General features: G+C 34.8%; 1 protein-coding gene across 6 annotated transcripts in view; it reads right to left on the bottom strand.

Moving 5' to 3' along the window:
• Nucleotides 1-13,456, bottom strand: part of JMJD1C (jumonji domain containing 1C) — a 320,032-nt gene that overhangs the window by 14,475 nt on the left and 292,101 nt on the right. For all 6 annotated transcript variants that reach the window (XM_059170135.1, XM_059170130.1, XM_059170131.1 and 3 more), the window contains 10 exons: nucleotides 12,588-12,802; nucleotides 11,297-11,449; nucleotides 7,818-7,907; nucleotides 7,199-7,326; nucleotides 6,791-7,004; nucleotides 6,059-6,273; nucleotides 5,097-5,372; nucleotides 1,615-1,783; nucleotides 969-1,059; nucleotides 355-485 (listed from right to left, as the gene is read on the bottom strand). In XM_059170135.1, coding sequence (XP_059026118.1) covers nucleotides 355-485; nucleotides 969-1,059; nucleotides 1,615-1,783; nucleotides 5,097-5,372; nucleotides 6,059-6,273; nucleotides 6,791-7,004; nucleotides 7,199-7,326; nucleotides 7,818-7,907; nucleotides 11,297-11,449; nucleotides 12,588-12,802 — 1,682 coding nt within the window. The remainder of the gene's footprint in view (nucleotides 1-354; nucleotides 486-968; nucleotides 1,060-1,614; nucleotides 1,784-5,096; nucleotides 5,373-6,058; nucleotides 6,274-6,790; nucleotides 7,005-7,198; nucleotides 7,327-7,817; nucleotides 7,908-11,296; nucleotides 11,450-12,587; nucleotides 12,803-13,456) is intronic.

Genomic DNA, 13,456 nt, shown 5'->3' with positions numbered 1-13,456 from the left:
CTACGAGGAAAATTTGTTAATTGTAATTTCAGCTTTAGTTTCCTTGTTCCAAAGCCTGTTCCCCAAGAGCCACAATCCAAGAAATTTCCATAAAAATCAAATTACTAGAAAATGTAAATATTTTGCAAGAATTGTACTTGCAAGAATTAGCAAGTACTTAACTATATTGAGTTATTAACTCAAATAACTCAGTTATTAACTATACTGGCTATTAATTTCTAATATAGTGATGACTTCAATGGATTACTAAAAAATGGATTTGATAGAGCCTAAAAATCACTAGTCGATTTATCTTTGGCAGAAGTTAAAATGTCATATAATTCCAAGTATACAGAAATGCAAATATATACCTACCATAGGCACTGCACAACCTGGGTCCTAGATCAGGGCGTACAAAAAATCCTGGCAAATGAGAGGCCAAGTTGAATTTTCCTTCTGGACTACAATATTCTGGCAATGGTAGGCTTTTTAAAAGATCTTCGTATCTGAAGAATAACAACATTGACTTCATCTGAATACAGATTAACTTTCTTGGGTGCCTTCATATACAAATTTTCAAATACAAATTTTCAGGTTGTTTAAACTTTTCCTTAAGGATTCTGCCAATTAACACTTCCCTTAAACTAAACTTCATTTAGTTTAAATGAATGCCTAACACAAGGACAAGCACAGAACAGAAGTGACACGGAATTCTGAACTGCAATTCTTTCTCTAAACATAGCAAATTAAAAGCATCAAGAGAAGGAAGGTCATAAACAGTACCCAGCATCCTTTGATAATAGCATGTTTTCCTTTACCGACCTAACATAAAGACGTTATCCTGCTGAGAACAGAGATTGGGTTTTGTTCTTAATTGGCAAGGAAAATGCCTGAAATAAAATCAGTAGTTCCTTATCCTACTTCTGGGGATAATCTCAGACAATTTAAAAAACTCAAGAGTTAAAATAAAAAGTTTTAAAAATATATACCTTGCTGGCATCATAGTCTTGAAGTCTTCTCCTGAAGGGCAATCTTTCAGTTTTAAAACAACTGTTTCTCCATTTTTCGTTTTTTGTCGTTCTATAAAGAATGCAGTTTATTATTAAAAGGTAATTTCTGCCTTTTAATTTTTACTAAAGTTTGGAATGAATGACTTGATTATTGTACAGTATGTATTTAATGAATGCTTGCTTACTGAGTTTAATTTCTTATGTACTTATATAGTATTAGGACTTTTATTCCTTATGCATTTAGGTATTTGTATATTGCAAAAATATCCTTTAAAAATCTGTTTACAAATGTTATTGAAACTAGTCTTACATTTTTACTTTTAATTTTCTAAGTGTTTTACATAACATATGGGGTTTAACATCAAAGGTTTATGGGGTTGCTGAAAATATTCCCCATATGATACAAGTAAACATGATATAAATAACTTATTTATGGTCAAAGGATATTAGGGGTAGAACCAAGGAATAAGACCTAGTCTCTTGTTTCCAAGTATTTGTCTCTTCTTTATTAGCCAAAGTAATATAGACGTTTCAAAGATTAAAAATCTGTTAAGTCATGTTTGCAATTTATAATTTTGGGGGGCTATGTTTCAGAAAGCAGTGAAACAAACAAAAAACAACATACTTGAAACTTCTTCAAAACCATCCCAGAATTCCTTAACATTGGCATTTGAAATAATGCTGTCTTTGCAGTTCAGGAGATCAGCTTGGTGGTCTCCAAAATCAAGACTAATTGACTCCGCCTTCCACAAGCTAATGTTCATTTTCTTATGCACACCAGAAACCACTGCAGGCTTATAAATAAATAAATAGATAGATCGAGAAGTTAAAAGGTATATGAACACTTCCAAAATTCGATTTTATACACATGTACAACAAACAGGTAACATGTTAAGTTTTAGGACTAATGAGACTAATGACAAATTGTGAAAATAAAAGGGACTTCTGAAAATAGTCCCTGACCTGAAAAGATACACATAATATACTGTCAATGAGAATAGGTAAAGAGAGAATGCCATGTAAATACACTGCCATTTTTTAAAAAATTAAAATTAACATGTAGTAAATTTTCAGGAACAAAGTCTTAAAGGGCTACCCTAAAAATTTCAGTTCTAGGTAGTATAAATATGAATTTTGGGCTGCATTATTTATAGACTAATTTTTGAAGATAGAACATAACCTACTTATATATCTTTATGTGTGATATATATAAAAAGATTTTAACAACATACATATAGTCCTTGAGATTAAAACATAATTTGTATTACTTAAAACACATACACACGTTCTTTACCTCCAGAAGGATCATGATAAATAAAAATATTACACAATAAGGCAAAACATTAAATTTCAAGCTTAATGGCTGACTCCCTGAAAGTAAATCTTTCCTTTGAAATCAGATGAATTTGAATTCCCTCAAGGCTATCTAACCCAAAAACTAAAAACTGAAGATTTAAAGCTTCTAAAACTCCAATGCTGATGTAAAAAGACCTCTACAACAATCTGATATACTATCTCCAAGGTTCTCGGTTTTAAAAATTCCATTAGAAGCAAAAGTCTGGGATATAGAAAACAGAGAAAGTTGTGACTTGAGATTCTCTTGTAAAATACGGCATATATTAAGTGTTCTTAAATTTCATTAAGGTAATTTTATTTCGGGAACTATAGAGCAGAATACCCTAGCTAAGGTTCTTATCGCAAAAGATCTCTCAAAAAGAAAAGAAAAACAACAAAATTACCTTAAATCTGGTTAACGGCTTACATGGGGGACCACTCCATTAAACTTCCCTTCAACAGGCTAATAATACATCCAACTATTAAAAATAGGCTCAGCAATTAATTAACTATCGTTGGCAATTCAGGTATTAATTCCCAGTCCCTATTGTGGCTATCCAGCCCTGATGCCACTCTTCCTAACAGTAAATCATATTGTTAAAAAAAAAAATGAGGGGCAAGTTAGCTAGTGTATTAGAATATTCTCAAGCAGAATTCGTAGGCTACCATCATCATCATCATCTTCTCAAAATACTAGAAACCTTCCTATTTTGATTCCTTGCCTATACCCTTATTTTCCTTGAATTCAACTTCCAATCTGCTTTTGCTATCAATTATTTTAATATGTCAATTTGACTCATCAATTACTATCTTCTACAGGATAAAATTCAAACTCCTCAGTGTAATATACAAAGGCCCCTCATAATCATAACTCTAACTACCATTTCTTACCATTCTCCCACATAACTCTTTTATATATATTCCAAACAAAACTATTTAACAGTTCCCCAAGCACCTGATGCTCTTGTTTATTTCCAACCTCTTGTTCACATACAGAAAAATTTCACTTAACCCTTGAGGCATCAATTCAGACTACCATTTCTGAATTAGTACTCTAGCCTAGTCATTGCCTCTTTTGGGTTTTTACAGCACTTTAACAAAGTTCTCAGAGTATTTAACATACTTATTAAAATATTTATGTGACAGCTCAAGCACATAACAAATCAACTGGTCTAAATTATGACCTGCCAATGGCATCAGGGCTTCAAGGGGAGCCAACCAGAACACAAAGAAGAAGAAGAAGAAGAAGAAGAACAGGAGGAGGAAGAAGAAAAAGGAAAAAAAAGCTAAATATTGGGGTGCCAGGGTGGCTCAGACACTGGGCATCTGCCTTCGGCTCGGGTCATGATCCCAGGGTCCTGGGATTGAGCCTCACATTGGGCTCCCTGCTCAATGGGATGCCTGCTTCTCCCTCTTCCACTCTCCCTGCTTGTGTTCCCTCTCTCACTGTGTGTGTGTGTCTCTCTCTCTCGCTCTGTGTCAAATAAATAAACAAATAAAATCTTAAAAAAAAAAAAAAAAAAAAGAAAAGCAAAATATTGTGTATGTGCAAAACATATGTATGGAATTTTTTTTTTAAGATTTTATTTATTATTTATTTGCCAGAGACAGAGGGAGAGAGAGCGAGCGAGCACAGAGGCAGACAAAGAGGCAGGCAGAGGCAGAGGGAGAAGCAGGCTCCCTGCCGAGCAAGGAGCATGATGTGGGACTCGATCCCAGGACGCTGGGATCATGACCTGAGCCGAAGGCAGCTGCTCAACCAACTGAGCCACCCAGGCGTCCCATATGTATGAATTTTTTCTGGGGAGAAAGGAACCAAGTTTTCTTCACACTGTGAAAAGGATTAGTGACCTAAAAAGATTAAGAACCACTGCACTAAAATAATTTATTCATCTTACTTGTTTTTATATGACTTAATTTTTATATCCTTAATGGCCAGCACAAAGGCCAGATTTTATGAGGAGCTCAGTAACTACCTGTAGAATGAATAAAGTAAAATAAAATTGGAAACGATGTTTTCCAGAAAGAAAAAGACAACATAAATACTAAATTATGCAAATTGTTAATTTTGTTCATAATTTTTTAAAAAGATTTATTTAATTTGACAGAGAGAGAGATCACAAGTAGGCAGAGAAGCAGGCAGAGAGAGAGGCGGGGAAAGGAGGCTCACTACTGAGCAGAGAGCCCAATGTGGGGCTTGATCCCAGGACACTGAGATCATGACCTGAGCAGAAGGCAGAGGTTTAACCGACTGAGCTACCCAGGCCCCCCTGTTCAGAGATTCTGCTTTAATGTAATAAACTGCCACCTGAAATTAGTCCCATTCTATGAAAACTCTGGTCAAACAGAAAATAATTTTCATTTGAACAGAATTAAATGTCATTCAAGATTTGATGAACTAATGTGTAAATAAATGTTCTATAGACGAACATGAAAGGCAAAAACACCTACACTTTTAGTCTGAGGCAAATGCTTCTATAGAAATGAGTCTGTTAACTGGACTAAAATACAAATGTAAAAAAAGGAAGTAGTGTATTTTGTAAATATATGGCTTTATTAAAAGTCTCTTGACTGATAGCTAAAAAATTAATATCAATCAGTACTTTCCTTTTAATTCATATAAATCTGACCCAAAAGATAAGAATTCACAAAGAGTAATTTTGATAACCTTTTTGTTTTTGACATTTTACTTCCAAACGTGTTAAGTACTATCTTTCCCCTTTCTTCCAATCCAATCAGTTGCAGTTTCACTAATCACCTTAAAATACTCACTTGTCCATGTTTCCAACACTCTTTGAAAAGCTTCCAATTATTAATATTTTTATAATCTTTAAGCCACAGAATATGCTGCTCACAGATCCAGGAATGTGGTATATCACTATATAATTTGTTTTCCTCCATGGGTGATTTTCTGCTCTCTTTAGGCTCTTCTTTTGGCTCCGGTTTTACATTTATTTTAGAGGCTTTATTTGGTGGAATTTTGTTTTCAACAACTGAAGCAATTATGTCATCAAGAATGTTTGGCATGGTCCTTCCACTTTTACCACTCTATTTGGGGAAAAGTTGTATTTTGAGAGGAAATGTATACATTTTTAAACTTTCACTTTTACTACTCATATAGCAAACAACCAACACGAACATTTTGTGTGCCTTCAAGAATATCTAATCATGTCAGTGGATACACATCTATAGTCCCTACACTGTTCCTAACAGATAGGAACCAGAAGTTTGGTAGTCTTCTATGTTAGAAACTACCAGATCTGCAGAAACTCTTAAGTGCGGCCTTTTACATATTTTAGGACTAGTGCAGAGGAGACAGGTGGGTAGAATCTCCCATATACTTCTAAAGATCACTAAAAATTTGTGTCTATCTATGCAATTATTGTTTTTTATTTTCTTCTGCTACATAATTAGAAAAAAACCTGATTATCAAATATTTTGAATAATAAAACATTAACCATGTGATTTATTTCCCCTACTAGATACGTCGTTTTCAAATTCTGAAGGAGTCTCTTAGGGCTCTTCTCACATAAAATGCCCCTCCCCCAGCCTTTTTCACCTGGGGGGAAAACCCTGATCTCCAGCTTTTAAGCTATGAGATTTATAATGCAGGTGGAAGCATGCTCAGCATAAGTGTATTTTATTTCATCTGCATCTATTTCTTGTGTAGTTCACAGCCAAATCACCTAAATTTAAGGTCCATATGAAAACAAAAAATCTGGCATCTTACTCACTGGGGTTCCCATTGAATACACTGGGGCAAAGGCAATCCCAGCATCTGTAGAACCCACACGTAGCTTGCCAGCGGTTGTGGTCAGCAAATCTCGTAGAGTTGAGCCTTGCTCATTATTCTGGGACACAGGAGGTGATGTTCTGCTATTTGGAGAATCAGGGCTGTCTTGTTCTTGCTCTTCTTTAATTTGCTTTTCAAGGGCAAATTCTTTGTTTTCTGAAATACAACATTTACAAAATTTAAATAAAATAAGCATGCTATGAAAGTACAGAAAAAACTGGGACCCTACATTTGATAATGAGAGGTAAAAAGTGTAGCACTAGTGATTTATTCACCTGAACACACACCAGAGGATGGATTAGATCCTTCAAAATGGAGTCAAACAGTTTGAATATGAAAAGGCCTTCCTCAATATCTTACACATGTAGCTGAGTTTGCACCTGCCACAAATGAAAAATGCTACAGCTAAGACAGGGAGAAAGTATAGTTTAAGTTACAAATCTACTGCCCTCCTGGTTTTAATGATATGCTCATCCACAAATGATTCTGTAACTAATTCTGATATAATCATAGGAAGGTGTGTTCCTAACAGTAGAAAACAATGTTTTCCTGAATCTAAGCCATTCATAATGTAAGCAAAAGACAAATGTAAATTGTAATAAGTGAATATTACACACTAATGTACATTGTTGGTTATATTATGGTCCTTTATTATATACTTAGTTATATTTACCTTTTTTTTCCTCTCTGGACTTTTGCTCTGCAAGATCTGCTAACCAATGCAGCGGTGACTGGGATTCTGGAGGAGTTAACTTGCTGTCTGTGCTTTCGTCACTCCCTGGGCTGCTGTTGCCTTTACTCTCAGACTTCTGAGGGTTATTTTGCTGCTGAGACTCAGGCATGCACAGAGAAATTTTATTACTGTGATTAAGAACATTCTGTAAAACCTGTAAGGATAGAGCAATTGAACTTTTAAAATACTACTTTTTCAATCATTCCAAGTTAAAAGTAGTAGTTATATTTATACAGTAACATAGAAAACACAAGTTTACCAAACACAAGTCCTAAATTGGATTTCAAATATCAAAGCTGAGTAATTTAACTAAGTGTTTCATTTGAATAATTAGATAGCTGTACTCACTTGAGATACACCATTCATTGCAGGAAAATTTCCAACTTGTATATTCTGTTTGTTAGTGCAATGACAATGGGATTTAATACCGTATTTTTCTCTAAGAGTGTGCATTGCATCTAGAAGATCTGTCAAAACTACAAAGAAATAATAGTGGTTAATAAAAGGACTGCCCCTAGTTGTTAAGATCCTAAAATATTTTCCTGTTTTTCTTGTACTGGTTTTTCTGTGAAAAAGTGAAAGTGAAAGTGTCCTTTCACTTTTCTTCCCAATTTTTTCTTCATCTCTTCCATCTATTTCAAGTTTGATCATTCAGCCAAATTCATGCTCTCTATTCTTTATTCTCTTACCTCTCCTATTAAAAACTCAGTATGCTCAAAAAAGGGAGAATATCTTAAATCTAATAAGCATTTTCATTATAGTCTAGTTCTCCCCCTCTAAATGGATCCTCTGGGGCTGGGCTTGCCTTAGTAGCTTTATTACACAGAAGATTCTAAGAACTGAACAAGAACAATTCAAGATTAGATAAATCTTACCTCTCCAGTCTATGATACTCCTACATACTCCTAAATAATCTAGAGCAAGCAAGACCTATTACACTAAGTAAATAATGTGCGTTAATACTTACCAGAACCGGGTATAATTTGAGTTGGCATTAAATGTTTGTGATCATGAGGCTGTCCCTTCACACACTTCATCCAAGCATACAGTTCTTTATCTGTATGATTACAACATACATACTTTTATATATGTCATGGTTTTATAATTATAAAATTGGTGGCTTATATTTAAAGAGCTTAACAATTTTTTTTTTAAGATTTTATTTATTTGACAGAGGAGAGCAAGCACAAGCAGGGGGCAGCAGGGAGAGGAAGCAGCAGCTCCCACCACTCCCCGCTGAGCAGAGAGCCTGATGTGGGGCTCAATTCCAAGACCCTGAGACCATGACCTGAGCTGAAGGCAGACACTTAACCAAATGAGCCACCCAGGTATCCCAAGAGCTCAACAATTACATAAAATGTCAACGGTAGCCTTCAATGTTCAGTTTTTTAAAAAATAAGACAGCTCCATCATTCTCAGAATTTTATAAAAACAAGGTACAAAACTGATGTTATTTAGCCTTTTCTAAAATTACCGTTATTTATTGTCATTAATGTATTTGTTATCTCTGCCTTATTTGATTTTAGCTTCTGTCACTAATCTCCTTTTATCTCTTCACTATTTTCTGTGCCCAACAGGGCTGCTGCCTGATCTTGAGTACATTAAACTGACACAAATTTGAGGCGACTGCTAACTATTTTCCTTTTATGCTTTCAAGACATGTAGAGGAACTGCCATGAGGTGTCAGAAAGCTGCTATTTTATACAAAATATTTAACTATTATTACTGCCTTCAAACAAGGCTCCATACCTAGAATTGTAAACATACTAAGGCACAGCATGAGGCAAATACTACATAGGAAAAATACTCAATTATCTTGATCTCAAGGAAATCTTTTTCTGTAAATTCAGTGACAAACGACAACTAATGTTGTGGCTGTAACAGCTTCAATAAGGTATCAGAAAACTCATTATATTCAGCATAAAAAATATCTACAACTATTACTTCATGAAAAGCTTCAGAGTAAATAAAATTCAAATCCAGTCTAAAATGGCTAAAACTGCTTTTCTTTAAAAGCTTTCCAACTAGGGGCGCCTGGGTAGCTCAGTCAGTTAAGAGTCTGCCTTTGGCTCAGGTCATGATCTTAACTGGATCCTGGGATCCAGTTCCACACCTGGTTCCCTGCTCAACATGACCTTTGGCTCAGGTCATGATCTTAACTGGATCCTGGGATCCAGTTCCACACCTGGTTCCCTGCTCAACAGGGAGTCTGATTCTCTCTCCCTCTGCCCCTCTCCCCTGCTTGTGCTCTCTTGCTCTCTCTCTGTCAAATAAATAAAATCTTAAAACAACCACCAACCCAAACCCCAACTTTCCTTTCCAGAGCCTACACAGTAACTTATAAATGTTTTCTGTTTATATTTTAGACATGCTAAGTACCACTATATATAGCTACAATATAGTCAATATGAGTTTATTACAATATTTAACAGTGAAATAGATATACAGATAAGAGTACAACTCAAGGCATAAAGGTTAAACTAAAAAAAAAGATACAGTGACTGACAAACTATGCTTTTAAAATTAATAGTACTATGAATATTAATAGCAACACAACTAGGTTTATTATATATACCTTATCTTATTCAAAAAAATACAACATACTTATATATATGCATATAATGTAGCAAAATATAATAGATTTTTAATTTCGAAAAGGAAAATAAAAGTGATATAGAGTCAGGAAAAAGGAATATAAAATGCATGTGATGAAGTTTTCTAATGGTGCAGCTAATTCTATTATCAGAAAATATCCAAATATATTTTTATAATTTTGAGAATAGTAAATGCCTAAAATCCATTCCTTTAAAAAAAAAAAATCTATTTATTTTATCGAGAGAGAGACAGAGAGACCACATGCAAGCATGCATGTATAATGGAGTGGCAGAGGGAGAAAACGTTCCAAGCAGACTCTGAGGAGTACAGAGGCCAATGCGGGGCTCAATCTCAACCCATGAGATCATGACCAAGAGTCAGACACCTAACCGACTGCACCATCCAGGTACCCTTAGAATGCATTCCTTACTACAGTTTCACATTTTACTCATATTTTCCATCTTTTGCATATCACAGAAACATCCAGCCATGATGTTTGGAAACATGTCCCTTACTCCAGTGGTCTTTTTGGTTAAGTGCTCAGTGTCTAAGAAAAAGTTAGAAAGGCTTTCGTTACCAGTGTAAAAGATACTGATGGCTAACTCATGGTTTATCTATCTGATATAAAATTCTGAAAAAGATAATTTTTAGGTGTTAAACAGTTTCTATCACTAAACATAACTTTACTTCTAATAATTCCACAATTTGAATCCTCTCATTTCATGATGACTTTATCCCAAACAAATTACTGAAAAATTTTAGGTTAACAGTATTAGGAAGCTACTTCCAAATTTGCCTTGGATAAATGTTTTCTAAAAACACTTTAAGCATGAGAAAAGGTGAATTTAGTTACTTCCTTTTTAAATTTTGTATTATCTCTAGTTGTACTAACATGCAGAACACCTGTTTTTGTGCCATTTTATTTAGAAATTAGAAATAATAGCTTCAGAGACTACTTTTATTGTAATAAAGACTTTTTCATTCTCTAAGAACTAGAGGATAAATGATCCTGATGGAGGCATATTCTTGAACATTTTGATTTGAATTTTATGGTCTTAAGGACAGAGAACAAACTGAGGGTTAATGGAGGGAGGTGGATAGGAGATGGACTAGATGGGTGATGGGTATTAGGGAGGGCACTTGTGGTGATAACTGGGTATTGTATGTAAGTGATGAACCACTGAATTCTACTCCAGAAACCAGTATTGGTTATACAGTTAATTACATTAACTTTTAAATAAAAAATTGAAGAAAAAAAAAAAAAACTTTGTGGATCAATTATTTAAAAAAATCAGTTTACATGAGTAAGTGTAACAGGTTCTAGAATGGACTTCAGGCTCCTATACACTGGAATCTGAAAGTAGCAAAGCTTATTCTAAATTGGGCTACATTAAAGAACTACCTGCTTGAGGGGGCCCCTGGGTGGCTCAGTCAGTTAAATATCTGACTCTTAATTTTGTCTCAGGAGAATGAGATCCAGCCCTCATGTCCATGCTCAGCAGGGAGTCTACTTGAGGATTCTCTCTCTCTCTCTCTCCCTCTGCCCCTACTCACACCCCACCTTTTCTCTTTAAAAGAAATAAATAAATCTTAAAAAACAACAATACCACAACTACCTGCTTGAAATGAGAGAGTGGATCTTACTAATGAGGATAAAAGGATATAGATGCAGTTTTTATTCTAGAAAATCCGGCCATTAATAAACTTCACAAAGCTTCTTTAATGTAATATATTCAAAATAAAGGGAAGTAGGGGGGAAAAACCCCCTCACATACATATCATTTTCCAGATGAGTGATCCTAAAGAAAATGAACATTACAAAAATTTCAGTTTATAGAATTATAAACCAACCTCTAGAACTCTTCCTTTCCTTTGCCTTGTAACAATCTAAGCAGACCACAAATCCACATTTTTGGCAGACCCAATGAATGTTAAACAATGTTGCTTCACATGCGTCACACATTTCCCGGACTCCTCTCACTGCTCTTTTCCAGGCAATTTTGGCTGAAATACAGAGAAATAAAAATTTAAAGGCAAACATGGCTCTTTCACACACAATTTTCGCCGAAATACACAAAAACAAAACCTTAAAGGCAAACCAAGAACATCAAAGGATATATTAACTAAAGATCAACAGATTTCTTGAATTAGTAATTCTCTTCAGAAGATTTACATCTAATGGAGTTTATCAACATTAGCACTTTTAAGACTGACTGAATAATTCTCTGTTGTGAGGGACTATATGCTGTGCATTATTGAATATTTAGTGGCATCTGTGACCTCCACCCATTAGATGCTAGTACTCTATCACCCACCCTCAACCTTTCAGTTACACAACCAAAAATGTCTCCAGTCATTCACTGTTAAATATCCCTTGAGGGACAAACCACTGATTTAAGAGAAAAGGGGTAAAAGACACTAATATTCAGAGTAATTCATGTTAGGTGCTTTACCTATTTTTACACATTTAAATAAAATTAACTACTTTCTAAACAAAGCTATGATAGTTACTCCCATTTTATAATCATACAGTTAAAAGCAAGGAGTAAAGCTGAGATTCAAATACAAATCCATCTAACTCTGAAGACTCTGATGGGGCACCTGGGTGGCTCAGCTGGTTAAGTGGCTGCCTTCAGCCCAGGTCATGATTCTAGGGTCCTGGAATGGAGCCCTGTGTCAGGCTCCCCTGTTCAGTAGAGAGCCTGTTTCTCCCTCTCCCTGCTGCTCTGCCTACTTGTGCACTGTATCAAATAAAGAAAATCCTTAAAAAAAAAAAAAAAGACTGTGATGAACCACAGCCCCTTCAAAACTTAAGTAATTGGTATGGACTATGTCTTTCTCTGGCAAATGCTGAAATTTCCCCGTTTCACTTCTGAAACACCCCTATGATGCTAACTATACATAATAATGGCAGAAACAGCACAATGCGATTGTGATTTCACCAACTGTTAATCCATTCATTACAGCCTCAGTTGGAAAATATGTTACCTTAAGTACATACAGGTGCATTTGTATGTAAAAAAAAGTGTCATCAAAATTAAGTATCAATGAGACTAGGGAAAATTAGGGACTTAACCCCATTAAGTATACTTGAGAAATTTTAAAAATGAAATGTGTACAGTTGTATATTTAACTTCCTTACCATCCTTTTTCACCCAGGACAAAGCTGTTTTTTCCGATGTTACTAACTGACAGAACTTATCACCTATGATATCCAAGATGTATTTTGAAGTTTCTACATCTAGTTCATCATCATCGTAATTTTCATGTGTCCATAAGCTCATAGCTTCATCATCATATTGGTCAGGAGAAGAAAAACCATCTATTCTAACCACTCCATTTTTACTAAATGACAATCTGAAAAATTAAAACATAAAAGGATTAGATACCTAGACAGAAGTCCAGTTTTATAAAGTTGTAAATTTATAATTAATTTACATTTTATATTATAAACATATAGTTATGCTAAAAATAAGAAAATAGGGTAGTCCTTCATATACACACATAATTATTAGTTAAATTTAACAAACTTAAATGACTCCCACAGTGTTATACAAATGGCAATGATAAGCAGCACCAATTTTAGGTTATTCAAGAAATAAGATTCTTTAAATCAAATATACACTATATCCAAGTGTTTGACAAGGACAAGAGTTAAAATCCTACCCAAATGCTCCTTACAGTAATGCTGTTATTTTACACATAATCTAAATCAAGACCGTCTGAAGTTAAAAATGCCCTAAATTGAGGTGCCTGGGTGGCTCAGTTGGTTTAGCATCTGACTCTTGGTTTTGGCTCAGCTCATGATCTCACGGTCCTGAGATCAAATCCTGAGTTGACCTATTGCGGTCGAGTAGCCTGCTTAAGATTCTCTCTCCCTCTGCCTCTTCCTCTGTACGTCCCCTCTCTCTAAATAAATATATACATACATAAATAAAAAGAAAATGCCCTAAATTACCTTAAGACGTTCACTGGGAGGATTAAAAAAATGCCAAGTATAGATACATTATT

This window comes from Mustela lutreola, chromosome 4 (genome assembly GCF_030435805.1).
Source record: "Mustela lutreola isolate mMusLut2 chromosome 4, mMusLut2.pri, whole genome shotgun sequence".
Classification (NCBI taxonomy): Eukaryota; Metazoa; Chordata; class Mammalia; order Carnivora; family Mustelidae; genus Mustela; species Mustela lutreola.
The sequence above is the reverse complement of the archived record's forward strand: the minus strand, read 5'-3'. Positions and strand labels throughout refer to the sequence as shown.